The sequence below is a fragment of the Dipodomys ordii genome, unplaced genomic scaffold (assembly GCF_000151885.1).
Source record: "Dipodomys ordii isolate 6190 unplaced genomic scaffold, Dord_2.0 Scaffold187, whole genome shotgun sequence".
In the NCBI taxonomy this organism is placed as follows: Eukaryota; Metazoa; Chordata; class Mammalia; order Rodentia; family Heteromyidae; genus Dipodomys; species Dipodomys ordii.
The window spans coordinates 791,519-814,459 of NW_012267403.1; the positions used below are offsets into that span (position 1 = coordinate 791,519).

At 48.1% G+C, this 22,941-nt stretch overlaps 1 protein-coding gene across 2 annotated transcripts; it reads right to left on the reverse strand.

Annotated features, from left to right (window-relative positions):
• Positions 1-2,484: 2,484 nt before the first annotated feature.
• Amer1 (APC membrane recruitment protein 1) lies at positions 2,485-21,911 on the reverse strand. 2 transcript variants are annotated; one of them, XM_013034297.1, is made up of 2 exons: positions 21,878-21,911; positions 2,485-6,010 (listed from the first exon to the last, which is right to left on the reverse strand). In XM_013034297.1, the coding sequence occupies exon 2, from the start codon at positions 5,910-5,912 to the stop codon at positions 2,511-2,513; it is 3,402 nt and encodes a 1,133-aa protein (XP_012889751.1). In that variant the 5' UTR covers positions 5,913-6,010; positions 21,878-21,911; the 3' UTR covers positions 2,485-2,510. The 2 variants fall into 2 exon arrangements, with proteins under 2 accessions (XP_012889751.1, XP_012889750.1); XM_013034296.1 differs by lacking the exon at positions 21,878-21,911 and adding an exon at positions 7,829-7,907 and having other exon boundaries at positions 2,511-6,010.
• Between the last annotated feature and the right edge of the window lie 1,030 nt (positions 21,912-22,941).

Genomic DNA, 22,941 nt, shown 5'->3' on the forward strand with positions numbered 1-22,941 from the left:
ATAGAGTCTAGTAAAGTATGTCAGGGCTACGATAGCTCCCCTCAGAGACTGCATCTCACTAACCCTCCAGGCCTCTGCAGGCATTGCTGAGCCCTTCTTAGTTTGATCACCTCCTGCTTTTCCCAGATAGGCTGGTGGGCCTTCTCCAGCAGGCCATGGAGGCTGGTGATAGCTCTACTCCCTGCTGTGGCTGGCACAGTCCACATGCAGACAGGAGCTCAAGCTGCCTTGACAGAAGAGGCAAGAGGTGGGTTTTTCTCCTGTTATGAAGGCATTTGGTGAGTGTTTACTTCTTGCCAAACATCCAGGCCAATTTCAGTCTCACCCTCCCAGAGCAGCTTTGGTAAGAGGCCAGATGGTTTGCAATCTGGGCACTTCTCTCTTGGAATGCTGTGCTTGGGGTAAGGAGGCCTGGCCTCACCCTCTTTCATTCTCCAAGCTCCAGACCAGATGCTTTTCTTCACAATGTAGCCGAAAGAACTGATCTGAATCTCTTTAAAAGCCTTTGGTGTTGGAGTCATGCAGTCATGTTATTTCCACGAGTGAAGACTCCAATAGTCAGGTCTTCTCTTGTCAGGGAAAGGCACAGGGCCAATCCTAATCAGAAATGGTGACAAAGACCAGCATGGCCATATCCTCTGGCCAAGAAACAGTTGGCCCACAAAGTCACCTTGACTTGGAGGACTAAGAGCATCTGTTTTCAAGCTCTCACTCACTCACACACACACACACACACACACACACTCTCTCTCTCTCTCTCTCTCATGGTGAGAGCCCTATTCTTCTCTTAACAGACATGAAGATGGAGGGAGGTTAGGGGGTGGTAATGGGGACAAGGGCAGAAGGGGCAAGATTTATATTTGGGTCAACACATACAGGCCAAAAAGATGTTTAGTGTGTCACTTCCACTAAAGAAATTGAAAAAGAACCTCTCTTGTGGGTGATTACCAAGAGGTTGAGCCTGGCAAGAGAAGCCTATTGCAATGTTTTCCTGACAGCAAGCTTTTCCCTACCAAAATTTCTGAACTACTTTAATATGAAAGCTGCCTGGATGCAGAAGGGGCGTGTTATTCATTTCATAAAAGGCTGCAACTGCGATGCAAATTGGAGTCCTACAGGTGGGCATAGTGGGGGCGTGTCACAGTCTTTCAAGAAGCCTGGTCCTTTGATGATGCTAAGGACTTGGCTAATTGGAAGATGAAAGCTCATTAGAGAGCCCAGAACAGCAGCTGAGATGTTTTTGGTATCCAGTCTCAAGAGGGCAAGCCTGGAGCCTCGTTACAGCATCCATCCAAATGAAGGGGTGTGCAAGGCTTATGGAGCTTTTTTGGTTTGGGAGGAAAGAAGTGGAGAGTTTTCCCTTCTACAAAGCTGGACTGCTTCAGGAGCCACAGTCTTGAAATCTCTTCTCTTGTTGGTTAAAATACATGGACCTTTTTGTTATTGATTATATTGTTTCTTTTCCCTGTACTTCACAAAACTCCAAAGCCCTATAGTCAAAGCCCAGTTAGGTTGCATCTCTTCCCTTCTGTCAATTAAAAGATCATGTTCCGTATGATGAGATTATGAAAACTTCCTTTAGAGGAAAAAAAACTGAAAATCCAAAATTCTCAGCAACTCAAGCAGTCACAGACTTAAGAAAAGATCCAGAGCTCAAGACTTCCATTGCAGTGTCTACCATAGAACTTTGCCTTATCTTCTGCTGGCAAATGAACAGAATGAATCACTCCATTAAGGGAACTGGTTTTTTTCTCTTCAAATTATGGTAGGCATGGTTAAAAGGCCCTTATCTGGTTATGATGTCAAAGCCCACAATAATAGGCAGTGAGACATGCTACTTGATCCTCTCTAAGGTCAGCGAGCTTGGATGAATAGCTTATAGTCATCTGATGTAACAGAGGCAGCAATGCCAAGGCCAAAGGAATGGGGAGGATCTGTACCATAATGTTACATTGCTAACAGCAAACAAGCCTCTCATCCCCAAGTGAGAGGCAGAGCAGAGTTTGTTGCTCATCAGTGGTTCACTGTTCACCAGGGAGAGGGAGCAGAGGGCATTAAGGGTCCAGCCTGTCTTAAGGATGCATGCTATTATGTGTGTGTGTGTGTGTGTGTGTGTGTATACATACATATACATATATATAATGTATATGTATATGTATATATATATACACACACATACACACACACACACATAAAATCACTAACTCGGCAACTGGAATAGGCACAAAATAATAGCATCCCAAACCCTGCATGGATCACAAGAAACCCCAAAAGCAAAAACTAGAGCAGAGTAGCAGCAGCCTCCCTGGAGCAGATGTATACTCGAGCTGAACGTGGCCATAGATGGCAGAGGAGGGAAGGGGGGAAAAACAAAGATGAAAACTCATAGGAGTTTTCCTTGGCCAAAAGAGTTTTCAAGTTAAACAGCAAGTCTCATCCCCACCCCTCTGCCCAACCCCTGATCCCCATTCACATGCTCAGGCCCCATGACCCCACTCCAGAATCAATGATTACTTGGCTAGGTTTCCATTCGTGGCAGTGGAAGGGTAGCTGGTCAGGAGAGAGGCACCTTGCTCAGCCCTCTCCTTTGATAGATCAAGGCTGGACGCCCTGTAGTGACTGGGCTGATGCTGGAGGGGCTCAGGTCGGACCCTGGGCAGCTGAGGAATACCATGGGTAATACCCACAGGCTTAGCCTGTGGCAGAGGGCTCGGGTTGAAGGCTCCAGAACTGGAGGAGCAACTGGGCTCATTGGCACAATGAGCAACAGGCAGCAGCACATCTCGAGGTCTAGCCCTCACACTCTGGGAAGCCTGGGGCTGGAGGTTATAGCAAGGGCCCATGGGCAGAGGAAGGTGTGAAGGTCGAGCTAGAGGAGGCCTAGACTCCCCAGGCACTCTTGGCTCTGGCCCTGGCCCTGATAGGGACATTGACATAGCAACAGGAGGTATACAACAGCTTGCCTGCCTATATGGAGATTGGCTGGGAGGCCCATCCAACTGACTGGGACTTATCCAGGACGGGCCTGGTCCCACTGGAAGCGGACAGGGAGCCCATGCAGGCCAGTCATAGGCCCCTGGGGGTTCAGTGTAGAGAGACAAAGGACTGTCTCGGCCCCATTCTCCTTCTTCATCATCTTCTTCATCTGAGTCTTCCTGTTGGGCCTGTAGCTCATCAGACTCCACATAGCCCTGGGCCAGGTGAGAGCTGGAGAGTTCCAACTCTAGGGTCTCCGCAGTATCAAGGGAGCGGCTTCTTCTGTTGAGAGCCATGGCAGCAGGTGGAGGTCGAGGGTGCATGCCAGGTAGTCCCAGGTATCGCGGGAGGCTACTCACACCCCAGGGCAGGCCTTGGTAGAATCGGCTGTGGTAGTTGTTGAAGGCATGTTTGTGGTAGTAGCCCAGCTCAAAAGCTTCCAAGGAGGCTGCAAGTTCTTCATCATTGTGGAATTCAGGATTTTCTTCACATTTGCCTTCTCCATCCCGTTCCACATCAGCAATGTCAAAGGTCACCATTGGGGGCAACTCAGGGAGGTTTTGGGTGAAGGATGAGTCCGAATCAGAGCTGCAGGACATGCTGGAGAACAGGTTTCCATTGCTGGTAAACTCTACTAAGGCCTGCGAGAAACTGACAGTGGCATTTCCTTCTTTCTCATCCTCTTCTTCTTCTGGCTCCTCAGGGGGTGAGTAAGTAGGGTAGGCCTTCCTGGGAGATCCTCCAAAATTTGCTTCTTGCATGTCTGGCTCAAACATGGCATCACTTTGGAAGAGCTGCATCAGGCAGGTACTTTGGTCTTTCTTGGAGCATATTCCCTCAAAACGTTTCTCCAGAGGACGAAAATCTCGCCAGTCTGGCTCACTGCTAGATGTGGCAGGGAAAGCTGAAGTGGTTCCCCGGTGGGAGGTCTGAGATGCTCCTGATGCCCCTGCAACCAGGCCCATCACTGATGGGCCTAAGGGCCTCATCTGATACTCCAAGACAGGTTTCTCCTGCCAGGCCGGGCCTTCTCGTACTTTACCTTCTTGAGCATGAATCTCTCGGGCCTGGGCTTCTCGGGATCGAACCTCTCTGGCATGAGCTTCCCGAGTGTGGGCCTCCCGGGCATAAGCATCCCTGGCATGGGCCTCTTGGGTATATGCCTCCCTGGCATGAGCTTCTCGAGCCCGTGCCTCTCGAGCCTCCAGCTGCTCCCGCCGGAGCTCCCAATACAATAACTGTTTCTGGATGGTCACTAGTCGTTCTTCTTCTGTCTCCATGGCCCCAGGTGGCCGGGAGGAAGAGAAGGGCTCAAAGTTTAAGAAAGGATCGAATATCTCAGAGCTTCGACCATGGAGGTCATAAAGGCAGTCATCTCCTGGTGGTGAGTTCTCAAGACTATCATCTGGCTCATAGAACTCATAAAGGGCATCTCCACTATAGCTGTCTCGGGGTAGACAATCCCTGCGGACAAGCCCCAAGGCCTCCCCTGAATCATCTTCAAATCCAGGTGTGGTAGAGTCATAATATCCTTCATCACTATTGGGGGCAGATTCTTGCTGGTCACTCTGAGGAGTTAAAAGTTCCCCAGAAGCTAAACCAGGATAAGCTGGAACTGGGTCAAGGAGCATGTAGCCATGGTGGCCTGGGGATGTGGTTGGATGGTAACCCAGGTTCAGATTGGGCCTTGGGTACATCTGGGCACTTGCCCATAGATATTCGAAGTCATCATCTTCTGCCTCTTCCTTGCCTTCTTCCTCCTCTAATTCAACTTCCTCCTCCTCTTCTTCTTCCTCATCATCATCATCTGGTAAGGCCATCTCCTCTCCACCTCCTTGGTAAGTCACCAGGCAGGAACTTCGTTTGGTCCCATCTCGATTGGCCCTCTGGCCTCCAGAGGCCATGCTGTCTGTCATACTGTCCATGTCCTGTTCTGCTATAATGTCACCACAACCTGTTAGTGAGTCAAAGCTTTTCAGGGATGTGACATCTCCGAACAGAAGGCTTAGCTGACCCCCCACAGGGCCATGAGGTGGATTTTCTTCTCCAACGACCACCTTCTCCCCTGTTTCTGGAGCGTGGGGCTCTTCCTCTAGGACACTGACTTCAGAAGCAGGCTGGGGCTGCACAAGTGCTAAAGGACAAGTCCCCTTGAGTTTTTCTGGATTTTTACAGTCCATCTCCTCAGTAGCTGGAACTGGTAGAGAGGGTTCTGGTGTTGGTGAAATTTTTGGTCCAGAGGCATCTTGAGGTTTGGTATTGTCCATCCTAGGGCCTTGGAAGGTCTCTTCAGAGCAAGCTAGAGGGGCTGAGCTGACATGCTCATGAGACCCAGCTCTGGCATCTTCACATCCCTTGGCTCCTGGCTGACTCTGCTCAGCCCCAGCCACCTTGCTCTTCCGGTGACGACGGATACTGCTAAAAAAGCCTTTTAGACCTTTCTTTGGCTTGGGCACAGAGAGTATCTTTTCAGCTCCAGCTTTCTCCACAACTCCATCCACAGATGTTTTATGTCTAGAGCCTATCTCCAAAGCCCCATGGGCACTCTGAGAACTAGGAAATCGGCCAGGTGATTCAGGCAGAGGTTGGGAGAAGCCATTTCCTTCACCAGCAGCATCATCAGGGCCATGGGCTGCTTCACTCAGGCCATCATGTGTCTTGCTCTTGTTTACACCCTTCTTGGAGCTGCCTTTCCCAGAACCTTTGTTTCGTCCTCCTCCAAAGAAACTAGGCAGAGTACAGATTCCCTTTTTGCCACCAAAGAGTTTCATGGCAGTTTTCTTCAGCCTACCTGGGCCAGATGGTGGGTCTGATGCTGGCCCTTCTGTTTCCTCAGCTGCTTTGTTCTTGGCTCCTTTCTCTGACCCCTGGTCCTGAGTATCCCCAGAGGCTGCTGCTCCCCTGGCATGAACAGCTTCATCCTTTCGGGTCTCCATGGTGACAAAGACTACTCAGGTACACTCAGCTGAGAAGGCAGCCTCAGAATTCCAGGTGCTTCTATAACATCATCAGTCAGGAAGTATCACAGTGGGGTCTGGAGGAGATAAGAGAGATAAAGAGACAGATACTAGTGAGCAAGTACTCAGCATGAGTTTGTTTTGACAGGTGTCTGTGGTCTCAGGCTTGAATGGAACCAGAGAGAAAGTAAGGGAAAATATCGGGAAAAACCTTAATTTATCCCATATGCTTGGTTTGCTAGGCCAGCCCCCTGAGCCCCAGGGCAGTGAAATTCTACACTGAGCCACAAATAGGCAGCTGTCACCAGCCACCCTCTCATTAGTCCACTCCCTTCGAGCTATAAGCTCAGGAGAACACGGACAGAGAGAACTGCAGATGTGCAAAAAGGCCCAGTGGCCTGTGAAAGGGCTCATCAATAATCAAAGGGAGGAGACAGGCAGAGTAGGAGGGAGGTTAGCAGGGCACTGGTGGCTTACACTTGTAATCCTAGCTACTCAGGAGGCTGAGACCTGAAGATTGCCAAAAAGTCAGAAGTACAGCTGTGGCTCAAATGGAAGTGCTCCAGCCTTTAGTATAAAACCTAAGGGCCAGTACCCAAACCCTGAGTCCAAAATGTCTAGTTGAGTCCTCAATGTACTTATTCAATTAGATAGCATCCAATTTTACCTTAGCATGGACTCTCATTAATATTTTGCCTAAGACTAGAAAGAAAAGATTTGCTAAGGGCTGGTGGCTCTCACCCTTATAATCCTAGCTACTCAGGAGACTCCGATTTAAGGATTGTGGTTTGAAACCAGCCTGGGTAGATAACTCCAAAACACTCTTATCTCCAAACAACAAGCAAAATTCTAGAAGTGGAGTTGTGGCTCAAATGGTAAAGTCACAGCTTTAAGTAAAAAAGTCAACCAAGAGGGCTAGGCCCTAAGTTAAAACCCCAGTACTGTCAGAAAAAGGGATGGGAGGGAAGGAGAGGTGAAGGGAGAGGAGGAGAGGGGAGGAGAGAAGGAGGGAAGGAAAGGTTAAGGGAGAGGAGGAGAGGGGAGGAGAGAGGGAGGGAAGAAGAGAGAGGAGGGGAAGGGAAGGAAGAGAGGGAAGGAGAGGGGAGGGAAGAGAAGGGGAAAGAGTGAAGGTAAGGGAAGGCCTTGAGAAGGGAAAAGAAGGGAAGGAAAATGAAGGGAAGGGGAAAGGAGGGGGAAGAGAGAAAAAGACAGGGGAGGAAAGAAGAAGGGAGAGAAAGAGAGGGGAGGTGAGAGGGGAGGCGAGGGGAAGTGAAACAAGGGGAGAGAGGGAAGAGAAGGCCTGGGAAGGGAAGGTGACTTACAGTGACACCTCTGGCCCCTAAATTGCCAGGCAGGACCAGGTTTAGATCTTCAGAACCCTAGAGGAATAACTTCACAGACTTGGAGACCAGGGCTACAATGCTAAGATGACATAGTGGTCTCAGAAAAATCCTCTGGACTTCACTATCCTCCATCTGAAAGGTCTACCAATACCTTCTCCTCAAAGAGGAGTGGAGTAGACCTACATCAAACTCTATTAATGGTACTACTAGAAGGAGATTTTAATGCTACCATCTGCAAATGGATCCCCATATTCTCCTTTTGAGCCAAAGGGTAAACTTTCCCTTCTAGTCTCTTCCTCTCATTATTCTGGCCCTCATCTAGCTGCCAGTGTAGGAAAAGAACTCAAAGGCATGACCTTCCATGATTCATGCTTCTGGCCTGGGAGGTTGGTTCCCAATAACTATTTAAATATGTAAACCTGGTGCAAGCCACACCCTTCTGGTTTAGGCTCCTGATCCTCCAAATAGCCAAGTCCCCACATAGATGGAATAAAAAGAATTAATCACAACCCACCCTGATACTCTTCCTCATCCACTGGAGGATTCCAGTACCTGTATCCAGTTGACAGCTAAATCAATGATCTTCCTGGAAAATTCCTCACCACGGTGACCAGCAGCATTCAGGGGGATCTAGGGTAGAAAGGGAGGCAGAACAGTTGCTAGGAGTGAAATAACATGAGAAAGAGAGCTAGAATGAGAGTGAGGAAGAAAGAAGAAATCAAGAAGGAAAGAGGGAAACAGATGAGAGAGGGCAAGGGAGGAGAGTGAGAGACTGATGGAGACCAGGAACAACTGGCCAGCACACCAACCAGGGCAACAAGACTCACACATTTACCTGCAGTGAAGACTGTGGCCCAAGCCTGGTGGGTGAGGGGAGGCTGGGAGCTACACTCTAGACTCTGAACTCAATAGACAAAACCTCTTGAAGACCTAGGTCTTCTCTCCCAAATAGTAATAGTAATTTTATGCCTGGTATCTTGCTTTTGGCTTGACACTTTGTGTGATCAAGCTTCATCCAAGAGAACCACTGCAGAACTGAATATTAAAATTGGAGCAAGGTGATGTCTACATATGCAGAAAAGACAAGAGGAAAGCTCATCTGTTTGCCTCACTGCAGAGATCCACATTGTGATTTGCTTAGAATACAAAGTTTTTTCTGCAATGTATCTGGCCATCATGCAGTCGGTGTCCCATGGTCTAGTAGGAATATGGCCCTATCATCTATTTGAATCCCCTACTTTCCACAGTACCAGTACCTGAAATTACCGACAGAGCTATCATTATGGTGTTGGAGATGGGGGTGGTAGTAGTAGAGTTGTTTGAGAGACTATTCTTTGGGGAATTCAGGAAACAAACCTCTCCTGAATGAAGGTATGTGGTAGGCACTCAGCTCAGTGCTATAAGGCAAGCCAAAAAGGGAGACTCCCCAGCCCTTGCTTTTAAAAGGGAGCTCCTAAACTTAACAGGAAGAGTCCTTCATGTAACAGTTTGAAGGCACAACATGATGCAGGACATTTAAAAAAATAGTCCTTGTTATTTTTTAAAATTTACTTTTTTTTGCAGTACTTAGGTTTGAACTCAGGGACTCATGCTCACTCAACTTGCTTGCTCAGGTGGCATTCTACCATTTAAGCCATGTCTGCAGCCCAGCTTTTTGTGGGTTATTTTGGAGCCAGAATTTCATAGACTTTTTCTGCCTGAGCTGTCCTTGAGCCACAATCCTCCAGATCTCAGCCTCCTGAGTAGCTAGGATTATAGGCATGAGCCACTGGTGTACCTGGTTCTTTTCACATTCTTAATTAGCATCAATTAGTTGTATAAGGCAGCTTCATTTTGACATAAACACATTCAATGTATCGTGATTAGACAAACCCCTTCTGTCACTCTCTGGCCCCCTTCCTCCTTCCCAAACCAGTATCAACTAGTTTTATTGTTCCATCTTCACAGGTACATGAAGTATTTTGACCCTATTTACTGTCCTTCACCCTCTCTCTTCTCACTAGTGTTTCCAATGATGATAGGATCTATTTTACATTCCTGCCATTCATTTTCTTAGTGTATGCTAATTGTTTAAAGGGATTTCATCATGTTTCACACATGCATTTTAGTCCGATTGAGTTCCCTTGCTTCCTCTTTCTATACCCATCCTCTCCACCTATTCACCAGCTTTGAATGAGTTTTATTTTGCTATCTTCATTCACAGATACAATACATTGTATTATTTGTTAATATATTCACTTTTCCTCTCCCTCTCTCTAATCCCTTCAAACAGCCCCACAACTACAAACATATATATGGTCCACTCAATATTTATGTATATGTTTATCTTTTAGATCTAGCAACTACATAGGAAAAAAAGCACACAACTTTTCTTCAGCTGGGTAGTGTGGTATCATTTTGAAAATCGTGTTAACATATCCATGCATAAATTTAAAAAGCAGAAAGATATTTTCTGGGCTCAGTAGATCTGCTTTGAAGAGGAGGAGGAAGAAGAAGAGGAGGGAGAGAAGGAAGAAGAGGAAGAGAAGGAAGAAGTACACAGAAAGAGAAGGAGGTATTAGGGACGGCTTTGTCATGGGTAGGGAGATGGAAATTGCAATGATCTAGAAGGAGCAGGTGACTAGTAAGTGTAGCTGAACCTTAAGGAAGACCCAAGGGCCAAGTGAAAAACTTAATGGGCCCAGACATTCTTGTGAATCAAAAGCCAACTTGTCCTGCTGGCTTTGAGGTTAGAGTTCTTAGAAACAGAAGGCTTAGAGAAGTTAAATCACAAAGAGGGCTCTGCTTTCAGAACTGATGCCCTAACTGGAGAACAGTCTGTTTAGGCAATCTCTTGCCTTTAGCTCCAATGTTCCTTGTGGATAGAGGCCAGCCTTTGAGCACTCTCTACACTGTCAAAGGCAGCTACAGTATTATAGAAGGAGCCAAGTGCCACAAGGCCAGAATCCAAACCATGCTAGCCATCTGTGTGCCAGGGGGCCCTACTAGGCCAAGGTAGCCCACTGAGCCTCAGGTACTTGTGGTGTAAAAGACAAACACTGGCATCCTTGTTATTATTATTCCCTTCCACATCAGAATCTGTGTTCTTAGGAAGTGGGAGACCATGAATGCAAGGCAACTCATACAAGAAACTGCTCACTGGGGCTTGAACTCAAGGCCTTGGTACTATCCCTTAGCTTTTTTTGCTCAAGGCTGGTGCTCTACCACTTGAGCCATAGCTCCACTTCCAGCTTTTTGGTGATTAATTGGAGGCAAATGGCTCATGGATTCTCCTGCTCAAGTTGGATCTGAACGATCCTCAACTCTCAGCCCCTGAGTAGCTAGGACTATAAGCATAAAACACCAGTGCCAAGCCTCTGCTAATGCTTTTTAAATCCCTCTGTATGTGTGGTTGGGGTGGATGAATGAGGCTGAGTTATATCCTGAGATTGCGATTCTCTCCCCCCTCCAAAGTTCAGGCCCTCTGCAAATGAGGCCCAGGGTGGTGATCTTTTTGCTGTTATGTTTCTCCTGCCTTGTCCTTCCCAGAGAAACTCATGGTATCTTACTTGTGTCCCCCAGAATACTGGGAAGGAGGGTAACAAGATTTTCTTAGCTGGAAGTACTATAACCTGGCCCTAGCCACCTATACTCCACACATTGTTAACTCCTTGTTACCTTATTAGGTCCCCAAACTATCTTTCCTCAATGAGCCTTGACATAGGACCTTAAATCTAGCCCACAAGACTTTGGGCCTGCCTTCATTTAGGACCACAAGAATTCACTAGGAAGAGGAGAGACGAAAAGCAAACAGCATGGTAAGAAATAGACACTGCAGGTCCTCTAGGCAGGGGCTGACTTTCCTCAGGGGTCCTGCCAGGAAATTAGTCCTGACAGGCACCAGTGGCTCATACCTATAGTCCTAGCTATTCAAGAGGCTGAGATCTGAGGATTATGGATGGAAGCTGGCTCAGGCAAGGACGTCTATGTGACTCTTATCCCCAATTAACCAGCAAAATGCCAGAAGTGAAGGTGTGACTCAAGTTGTAGAGCACTAGCCTTGAGCAAAAATACTAAGGAATAACAAGTTCAAGCCCCAGTGCTAGCATGAGAGAGAGGCAGAGGTGGGGGGAAGGGGAGGGAGGAAGAGAGGGAGGAGAGAGGAGAAGGGAGAGGCAGGGAGAGGGGAAAGGGGAAAGGGGGAAAAAAGAAAGTGGTCCTGCCAAAAGCAAAGGCCCTCAAACCTAAGATTTCTCAGTGTAGCTGGCTAAGTTTCAAGTCGACTGTTGGGTAAGGGAACCCTCCCAAACCTGCTTTGTGGCCCTGGATAGGGAGACCTGCTGCCACAGCTGCTGCAATCTGACAAGGAGGAGATGGTTGTAGAGAATGGTGGGGCTGTTCCAGCTCACTAGAGAAAAGCTTCTTCTCCCCTTCACTCAATATACTGGCAGGAGAACAACCACAAACCTGCCCCCAGAGACCCTTCCAGGGAGGAGGAAACAGCTGCAGCCTGAGCCTTGCACATTCTGCTCCCAGCCCAGTTTCCTGGGGCCAATTTAGCCAACTTCAGGAAAGCTGAATTCAGCCAAGAAAGAAGTATGTGGAATTGTGCAGTAGTTCCACAAGCTTGGCCTTGACCAGCTGCAGTTCCTTAGACCTGTTTCAAGCAGTCTTCCTGTGCCACCCTGCCCAACTATGTTGGGAGAGGGTAAGGTAAGAGCAATGAGAATGGGGAAACTACCACTCAATCCACCAAGAGCCAAGAAGTTCTTTACTGGAGTCAGTTCTACTAGCTGGAGAAGAATTCAGCAAATTATTTCACATGATTATATCCCAGTTTCCTCAAGTGTAAAATGAAATTATTGACTGTGCTACCTCTTTGGGTGTGGCTGTGGTGGATGCCTATATACGTAGGTATGTGGGAGGGAGATTGGGACAATCAACTTCCTGTCTAGCATTGACAGAAAGTATTCAAACCCCTATCTCAATCTATAAGCCAGGTGTGGTGGTACATATCTGTAATCCTACCTGTGTAGGAGGACAGGAGGCCATAGGTAAGAGAACAGAAGTCCAGTGCCAGTCCTGGCAAAACAAAACCTTACCTGAAAAATAACTAAATCAAAAATGGGCTGGGTATGTGGCTCAAATGGCACAGTACCTACCTAGCAAGAGTTCAAACCAAAGTACTGCCAATGAGCCAAAAGTTCCTATGTCTTAGCAGCATAACCAATGTATACCCAGTACCAAATAAAATGCATTGTGTAGCAGAAGCTAAAAACATTATAGCTGTTTTGTTAATATTTATTCCAACTATGGTTGAACTATTCATTCATTTAGTACTTTTGCTAGGACTTGAATGCAGGACTTGGGCACTCACTGTCCCTTAGCTTTTTTGCTCAATGCTGGCCCTCTACCACTTGAGCCACAAGTTGTTCCACCTTTTTGCTGGCCATTGAAGTTCAAAGCCTCATGGACTTTTCTGTCCAGTCTGGCTTTGAACCAGGATCCTCATGTCTCAGCCTCTTGAGTAGCTAGGATTCCAAGTATGAGCTACCAGCACCAGCACAGTTGAACAATTTCTATCAATAAAAGCACTTCAGGGTGGGGAAGGTGGCTCAGTGGTAGAGTGCTTGCCTTGCATGCATGAGGCCCTGGGTTCGATTCCTCAGCACCACATAAGCAGAAAAAGCAGGAAGTGGCACTGTGGCTCAAGTGGTAGAGCGCTAGCCTTGAGCTGAAGAGCTGAGGGACAGCACCCAGGTGCAGAGTTCAGACCCCAGACCGACCAAAAAAAAAAAAGCACTTCAGTCACAGTGGTGTGCTCCCTGAGGTGCTGCTGGAGTCAGGTGCTCTCCGAGGCTCTATGGGTAAGTCTTGAACCTCTTTAGGCCTTACTTTCTCACTAAGGTAAATGAGGATAGTCATCCTACCAGAGGTTTATTTGCTTATTTAGCCAACTTTTAGTGTCAGTTTCTGGACTATCTGGGAATTTCAAGCAGCTGAGTTCTCCAGTCCAGGCCAGAAAGATCAAAACTCAAAGCCAGCTAAAATTTGCAATATCTAGTATATGTATGAGTCAAGTAGAAAAGGTCAGATAATGTGATGTTAGGAAAATGAACCCTTAGACAGGTATTTAAATGTTTCTTTTTCTTTCATGCATTTGTTTCATGCATTTATAAGATTATTTCTTTGTTGCTTTGTATGTCCCTCCCCCACAGTATAACCCCTGCTTTCACTATATTTGATGTCGGTACAATTTGTGGAGGAGAAGGGGAAAAACAAGTCGTTTAAGGATAACTGTGGACCCATTACAACAATGAGAAGTACAAGTTGTCATGTTGAAAACGAACTTTACAACTTTGGGGGGGGGGGGGGGTGGGGGGGGAAGGCTGGGAAGGGATGTGAAGGGTAAACAAAGGAGGAGGCTGCAATCTTGATAAGAAATGTACGCATTATCCTGCCCATGTAATTGTAACCCCTCTGTACAGTATGTTCACAATAAAAAATAAAAATTAAAAAAAAAAACAAGAAAAAAAAGCCAGTTAAAAGTACCAAGATCAAAGAAAATAAAATCAACAGACAGTTCTACTAGTATAACAAAGCACTCTTACCCCACACCCAGTGGCCTTCCCCAGCCACACATTAAACCAGCCTGGGGGAGGGTGTCTTCTGATCACCTAGAAGGAAGCTGCTTAAGCTTGAGAAAAGACTTGTCCAAGGTAATCCTATGGTGGTAGAGTCACACTGAGCTTCAAGTTTTAGGCTCATGCTACTCTGCAGCACTGGGCATCAGGCTCCCAATTAAAACAGGAAAACTGAGACAATGAGGGTGCCCTCAAACCTGCAAGAGCTATATCTATTCTCCCTCCCATTGCACCCTATAGAGTAGGCCAGCCCAGCCAGGCTTTCTCTGCAGCATTTCCAGTCCTCACTGGCTGCTGCTGTTTTGACCCCACCCAGCACATTCCAGAAAGCCTGCTGACTTCAAAATCCAAGGCAGTCCAGCCAGCCCAAGGTTACTCTCCCCATCAGTAAAGCTATCTACTAATACTACTACACTACTCCTAAGCTGTGGAATACATCCTCTCTCCCTGTTTCCTTGAGAGAAAAGTTTGAGGGGCCCTCCAAAAGGCTCGACTAGAAAGTTACCTCCTTGGACAAAGATGCAGAATTTGAGCTAACACAGAATGTTCTCTAAAATGATCTAGAATGTGAATGTGATAAATTTCTAAAGTCTAAAGCAAAGATCTGTTCCCAAAGATGTTCATGACCTTGGGATCATTTGGTGGTGCTACAGTAGGACTGAAAGAGCCTTTCTTAGCTACTTTGCAGCCTTCCTGCTGAGAGGATACCTCCTCTCCAGCCCCAACCCCAAAGCAGGCCTTTTCTCCCAACACCTATTCTTCCACCAGTCCCTCAACTGGCTTGTTCACATACTCAGTGTCACACAATTCATTGTGGCCAGCCTCAAATCTGTCCATTTATCCCATATGTTTCCTCCTTCAGACACTACACCTCACAAACAAGCCTGACACTGGAATCCCAAGTTCCACCCTTTACAAACAGCATGGTTTGAGAAAGTGGCCTAATCTTTTGGAGACAGGAATGTCTTATCTACAAGATGAAGATAATGCTACCTACCATTGCAGGATCATGTTTCAGATAGGAGATGAGCAATAAAACAGCGACTGATTACTAGGTACAGAGCAGATCTCCAATAAAGGGTCGTTGTGCTGGTGCCGCTGGCAGTCACCTTATCTTTCTCAGTTGCTACCCCACATCCTCTAAATATGACCTCCCTCTCGGTTCTGCCTGCTGCAACACTGAAATTCCGCCCTCTGCCTCCCCCCTCCCATGCCATCCATCCTGCATAACCTTTGCCAGATTCATTTTCTCACAGCGATCACTCCTCTACTTACCAAATTATTCCGCATTGCCTACAGGATCAGGGCCAAACCCCTCTGCCTGACCTTCAAGCCCGGCTCTCTCCACATGCTCCCTTGCAGGCTTTAAAGCCCCAATCCACATGGGGCTTCTCTACAGGCTGAAAGAAGCATTCACCCAGACAGACATGGCCTCTCCCTTAGAAATGGTTTACCTGGTGATCTTTTTGTCTTTGTTTTTATTTTTATTTTTTGTGGTAATTTTTTTCAATGCTGGGAAAATTGCACATGCTAAGAAAATGCTCTGTCACAAGTCACATTACAAGCCCTGGAAATCGTGTGTGTGTGTTTGTGTATGTGTGTGTGTGAGAGAGAGAGAGAGAGTGTGTGAGTGTGAGTGTGTGTATACACGGGGCATGTATATATGGGTGCAATGGTGCTAAGGCTTCAATTTAGGGCCTGGGCACTGTTCCTGAGCTCTTCTGCTAAAGTGCACTCTACCACTTGAGCCACAGCTCCACTTTTGGCTTTTTTGGAGATAATCTCATGGATATTTCCTACCTAGGCTTGCTTTGAACCTCGATCCTTAGATCTCAGCCTCCTGAGTAGCTAGGATTATAGGTATGAGCCACCAGCGCCAAACCTGAGAAGCTTCTTTGGGAGCCACATACTGGTTACTCTTCTCTCAGGTTCCCAAGTCTCCTTACAGAATATCCAAGGTAGGTACCATGCCTGCCTAGGTACCTGATCCACTATTGGATCAGTACTAGAAAAGCAAAGCAAGATCACAGACAAGGCTCTACCTCTTCTCCCCATTCATATGAAGAACTAAGGCAGGTGTCCATTATGTAGCCACCATAATCTGTGTGGAAGGCCAAATGCAGAAACTGATTCTTGGGAGGGAATAAAAAAAAAAAAGCCTTGTGTTGAGGGGTCAAGTGCTTTGCACTTACATGTATCCTTGGTTAAATCCTTTCCATATTCTGGACCTCATTTCACCCATCTAGAAATGGGAGATTACCAGGCATTGGTGTTTCATGCCTATAATCCTAGCCACTCAGGAGGCTGAGATCTGAGGATCACATTTTGAAGCCCACTCTGGGCAAGAAAGTTATAAGACTCTAGTCTCCAATGAGCCACTCAAAAGCCAGAAGTGGAGCTGTGGCTCAAGTAGTAGTACTAGCCTTAAACTAAAAAGCTCAGGAGATCATTCAGGCCTGTAGTTCAAGCCCCAAGACCAACACACACAACCACACCCACATCTATTCTCACCCCCACAGAAATTGGAGGTTAGGACACTTGCCTCAGGTTGCTCTGAGAGACTGAAAAAGTGGCATTATGCTCAATTTTCTAGTGGTTGTTGAGTCAGGAGACATGATAGAGCTTTTAATTGCCTTTTAAGGGCCATAGGCCTTGCTGGGAGACCCAGCATACATAGTTTGTTGGACTTACTTAGCCCTGCAAGAAAGTTGTGTACTGTGGCCCAGCCTCACTTCTCACACTTGCCCTAACATATTACTCTTTCAAAAAGTACTAGGCGTGGCTCATGAAAGTATTTCCAACATATCCAGAGAAAAGACCTTGAACTGATCTGGCCTAGCCCAGTCTTCTTTGAAAAGATCTGTAGTCCCTAGCAGGAAGGGCTGGCACGTGGAAAGGGAGGGCTAAAGACTACTGGCTAGAGAAAGAGAGCTGGCATCAGTTTGGAAGACCAGAGGTAGGGGAAAAGCCTTTAGGGGATGAAAGCAGTGAAGGATCTCTGACTAGAAATGCAGATCAATCCTGGGCACCAGTGGCTTAAGCCTGTAACCCTAGCTACTCAGGAGGCTGAGATCTGAGGATCATAGGTTGAAGCTAGCCCTGGCAGGAAAGTCCATGAGACTCTTATTTCCAATTAACAACCAAATATCAAAAAGTAGAGCTCTGTATCAAGTGGTAACCTTAAGCAGAAAAAGCCAAGCAAGGGCTCAAGGGCCTAAGCTCCAGTCCCAGTACATGCAAACACAAAGAAGAAAGAATGAAATGCAGATGAAAGACCCAAAGGCCCTTGCAGGACCAGTATGCCTATGACCCCACCAGCATCCTTCACCCACAGAGATATAATCTCTATTGTCCATATTTTCCCTTAGTCCCAAAAGGGTATGTAAGGGAACAATTCATAAACTTAGCTGGTTCCTGTACCTCTGCAGGGTTCTGGTTTTCTGCCTGCCTTGCTGGAGATACACTTACACATGCACAGGAAGAGGAGATAGATGAAAATAAGGCAGGCAGAAGAGAGAGATGAATGATCCTGTGATTATTGAATTCAGAGAACAGAAGTTGGGGGTGGAGAGAAGGTTTAATGCTTGTAAAATCTCCAATGGATTGTTAAGCAGAAGAGCAATGGTAAGCAGCTGCTCCTACTCCACCTAACACACACACGCACACACACACACACACACACACACACACACAGAGTAGAGGAGGGAGATTTAACTGTAGCACATAAGGCTCAGATTAACTCTGAGGAAGAACTTCCTATCACTGATATGAACATATGAATGACCCAGGAGTGAGTGACACAGGAAGGTTATGAAATAACCTCCTCTAGGGACTTAACATTTATCATCTCGTTTATCTGTCCACACAGGATTTGAGGCAAAGATATGGATGGACTAACATCACCCATCCTTAATGACCTATTTGTTAAATGAAGGAGCTGGAGACCAGACCCTTTCTCCTCCTTTGTGCTAGCTGCTATTCCTCTGCATTTCTTGAGTCCCCTGGACCAGTAGAAACACAGTTTCCCTATACACACATTTACCGAATGGGTAAATGTAACAGCATTTTAGGAATTTTTGGCACCTCCACTGTACTAGGAGGGAATCATTAGACTGCCAAATTTTTCCAATTCCCTGAAACTTTCGGTCCCCAACAGGCTGTAGAATAAAACCAAGAGGCGAGTCAGGCAACAGGAGCTCAGACCTGTAAAACTAACTACTCAGAAGGCTGAGATCTGAGGATCAGAGTTAAAAGCCAGCCTGGAGAGGAAAGTCCATGAGATCCTTAATAACTGATTAATGACCAAAGTGGATGTATGACACAAGTGACAGAGCACCAGCCTTTAGTGAAAAGGCTAAGGAACACCACCCAAGCCTTGAGTTCAAGCACCAGTACTGGCATGTGCTAGTGTACACAAACATACACACACACACAACTAAGAGGCAAAAGATACATGAAAAGGGTGAATAACCCCAAGTTAACTCAAAATACCGTCACTCTTGGGGAATAAGGAAGTGAGAGAGGGAGTGGCATTTAGCTGGATTGAGTGAAGGCCATTGGAGTCCATAGGACTTAGGGCAAAGAGCCAACACAGGAGGCTTTATGAGCTCAAATAAGGAACTGCTGCTTTCTGTAGCTCAGGGTTCCCATCTATAAGCAGGGATTTGGACTGCTATTTCTTAAAGACTAGTCTAGCTGAGAGAAAAGGGTTCAGCAGAGGACTGGAAGACACTTCTCAACTCCCACCACATGAGTATTTAGGACCAGGTTCATTCCTTTCCTGATTTGCCTTTGCAAGCCAAAGGGAAAATTACATAGTGAAAGTTCCCTCTGGAGATAGCCTGCCCCTCAGCTCTATTTCCAAATCTAGAGGTGACCTCTTTCCTACCTGGCTCATAGCACACTTCCTTCCAATCACTAAGACTCCCTTTATAAACCTTCTCAAACACCCTGTTTATGGAGTGTGTGTGTGTGTGTGTGTGTGTGTGTGCATGCACACCAGTACTGGATCTTGAACTCAGGGCCTGGACACTGTCCTGAGCTTCTTTACTCAAGGCTAGTACTCTACCACTTAAGACACAGCTCCATTTCTGGCTTTTTGATGGTTAATTGGAGATAAGAGGTTCATAGACTTGCCTGCCTGTGCTCTGTTTGAACTACAACCCTTAGATCTCAGCCTCCTGAATAAGCTGGGATTATAGGTATGAGCCCCCAGTGCCTGGCTTCAAAAACCCTGTTTTTATCACAGACTACACAGAAGATATCAACATATCTCCTAATCTCCAGCTCTTCAATGTTGCCTTTCTCCAAAAAAGGATTAGATCATCATTTCATCATTTCATAGCCTGGTGTTTAGGCCCCCACGACTACCTGGCTCCAACCTCTGTTCCACTCCTGCACCAACACCATCTTCACTAGGCCCTTCAATCACCCTGTTTGCCTCCCATCCTTAATTTTGTTTACCTTTCTCTTCCCAAACCCCTGTTTGCCCACAGCTTCTCAGGAAGATACATACATACAGCCTGTATGTATTTATCCCTTGCATATACAGCTCTCTCATTTCTCTCCCTGGCAGTTTGCCTCTAGCCTAATGAATCAGCAACCAAAGGTATTACAAAGTCTGGGGTCCAACCAGTGCAGATCCTGAGACTTGTTGGTTGAGGGAATATTTCATGATTTTCTTTTGTACTTGCAACCCGACCCCCTTCTCCACCCATATTAAGCATTCTCTTTAAGTATCTGAGTCTAGAAAACTGTTTCTCAAGTCACTTTTATTTGGATCACAGCAAGCACAAGGTAGAAGCATAAAGGTCCTCTCAAAAAGCTCCACAAAGATACCAAACCCTTCTGAAGCATTCATTAACTACTCTTTCTTGCTAGGCTTTGAGAGGGTTGTGGCTGAAGTCCAGGTTTTACAAACTCCATCCAAGAGGGGTTCTGAGTGAACCCAGACATCCATGATATCAGAGAGACAAAGCAGAGGCAGGGAAACTTAATTATAGTCAGCCTCCTATAATAATTTAAACCCAAAAGTGCCCATGAGAAGCAGGCAGCACTGGAGGAGTTCCAAGAGAGAGAGAAATCAACCTGGGAGACAGGAAAGGCCCCAAGGAGAAGGCAAGCTGATAACTGGGGCCTGAGAAAGAAGAGGATTTGGACAGGTAGAGGCCCAGTGGGCTTGAGTACAGAGAACAGTTTGCATACAGCAAATACACTAGCCAGCGGTTAGGCTGAAGCAAAGGCAGAGGGCAGATCAGCCCAGGACTAGAGATGTTGAGCTTTAAGTAAAGGTCTCTGTTCAAATCTAATCTGATCGATTCAAGTGACTGTGCAGTAAATTTAATCCCAGCTGGTGTGCAAAGGGTCCCAAACCTTCTCACAAGTAAAGGATTTACTGCGTCTCACTGCTTCCACCTCAAAGATATGCATGCAGGCTTTGCCTGAGCCCAGCAACTCACAGGACTCTCCACTCTCATAGGCTAATCAACCATGCCAAGCCCCTAGGTCACTCCTTTTCTCTGGCTCCTCAGGAAGGCCTAGACAGCCCCCTTGCCAGGGACACACTGTGGTGCAGTGGGTGGGGCCCAAAGAGCAGGATCTGCACTGAGGGAGGGGGCTCTGCTCCAATCTCCTGGGTGGAGGTGCAGGGGAAGTCCAACAGCACAGTGCACTCCACCCTGCTCATGCCCACGGTGCTGCAGCAGGCATGCAGGCAGAGCTGCAGAGGGAGGTGTGTTTGTATGCAGGACAGAGCTGTGTTGATTGTGGGGCGAGGGGAGGGGACCATGCCAAGGTGAACCTGGCCTGATTCAGACCAGCTGATGCCTGGGGGCTCTGGGGTGTGGTGTGTATTAGCCCCTTGCTTCCAGGCAGCTCTAGAGAAGTCAGGCGATCCTGGCGATCACTAATCTCAGAAGTGTCTGCAAGCAGACAATGACAGCAGCCTGGCGGGCTGGGCATGGGTATTTTAAGTAACTGCAAAGTTGGAAGGTTTGCTTACCTCACTGGCACTCTCAGACAGTGCGTTCTTTACTCAATGATTTCTACCTCTCGGCCTGTGGCACAGAATCCCTCTCCCCAAACACACAAACACCACATCATGACTATTGCTATTTTAAATGGGAGTATGGAGAGAAAAGGCGGTCAGTGCCCTCCAAGGGAAAAGAGGCGATGGTAGGGGGGGCGGAGACAAAGCGGCCTTGCAGCTCTAACCCAAGGACTTTCTAGGGCTGCGGCTCTAACCCAAGGACCAAAAAAAGCCCCCTACTAACCCGCCCTCTGGACCGCGGGGGCGGGAGCCAGATGTGCCTAGAGGCCCAGGAAGAAGAGGGGGCTGGTTGGGGCTGTAAGGCCAAGGATCCAAGGGAAAGTGAGCAGTCTACAAGCCCAACTGAGCTCCTCTGGGGAGGGAGAAACTGTAGACACCCTAATTCATGCTTAAAGCCAGTCTCCGTTGGCCCCCAGCTTGCGCGCCGGCTTCCCCGGTCCGCAGAGAGGAGGGAGAGGCAGTAGATGCGCAGCAGAGGGGAGGGGCCGCAGCAGGGCCGAGGGGGTGAGAGGTACCCGCGTACCACAGCTGTTCCAGCAAATGTGCTACAACAAAGCTGCGGAGCTCCTGGCCTACAAATACATGGCTTGGGGTGCTGCCTAGCGGCGCCCCTCCCGGAACCGCGCGGCAGCACGTGTGGGCCCATCCCCGCCTCCCCCTGGGTCCCCCAGGCATAGCCCAGGCTAACCCGCCCGCCAGCCTGGCCTCTCCACCCCACCCCCAGTCCTGATCGCCCGTGTGCAGTAGACTCACGGCCGCTCGGTCCCTTCCCGGACAATCCGCAAAGCGGATTTCAACAGAAAGCAGCAAGCGGCCCGGACTCCGACCGGTCCAGCTCTCACTGCCCTCTTCCAGGAGACCAGACCTGAGCACGCGGGAATGCACCCGACTGCCGGCAGGCGGAGGCTCCGGGTTTCGCTCAATGCTTACCCGGCCGGGTCCGTCTCCCAACCCGGTTATTGTCTGCTGCGCCGCTCTGACTGGAGCCGGAGCCTTGGCTGCTGTGGCTGAGAACGCCGCCGCCACCTCTGCTCCTGCTGCCGCCGCCGCCGCCGCGGCTACAGCCACCTTCAGCACTGACTCCCCTTTCCCAGGATCTGGGCAGCTCCCCCATACCCCCTTCCCCCGGACTCCACGGCTACAGGGTGGGGCGTCCGTGATGTGACTGACAGGCATAAAGGCCAATCGTTGCAATGGGAAGGCGTGCCTTGGCCTACCCACTGTTTTCTTTGGTGCGTTTCTCTTTAAATGCAAATCAGCGCGGGCGTGGTGTTGGCAGGGGGCGGAGAGGGTGCGGAACCCATTGCTGTGGCTCCCCACTCCCGCTCCTAGGCTGGGCGGGTAGCTGCTCCGTTGCACCGCCGGCTTAAGAGGCTGGTCCCGCCCAGAGGGTGCTTGCTAGATTCCCTGGAACTCGGTTTCGATTTTGTGCGCACTCCCATTTCCGTGGCCGCGGTACTTACGCCTGATTGCTCCCTGGCAGCCACCTGGCAGTTTATCTCCAGCGCTAGAGACCAGTGGGAAGACTCTGGGCAGAGAAATTGGGAGACTTGGGGGAATTGTAGAGCCCCATTGCCACTTTGGCTGGCCCATCCTTATACGTAGTGCTGGGCGCCGTGCGGAGAGGCTCGATTTCCCTCACAGGCCACACAGAGGAGGAAATCACCTGTCAGGATAGCTCTGCAACCCACTGTCTCTTAACATACCTAAGTCCTTAGGGAAGGCGCCACAGAGGCCAACTTCCACCCGTTACCGACGGGCCCGCCTGTTCCCGGAGAAAGGAAGGCTGTTCTTCAGTCAGCCTGCCTGTAACGGGCAGATTTGGAATTCAGAGCCCTGGGCTCATACTGGAAGGCTGCTGACTCTATACTTCTATGACAAGATACCTAGCTCCATAGTTTTGTCCTTCACCCAAATACTTCACCTCTCACCGAACACAGAGGATTCTCAAGGTCTCCACAGCGCCCCCCTCGCCCCTCCCCTTAAATAAGAGC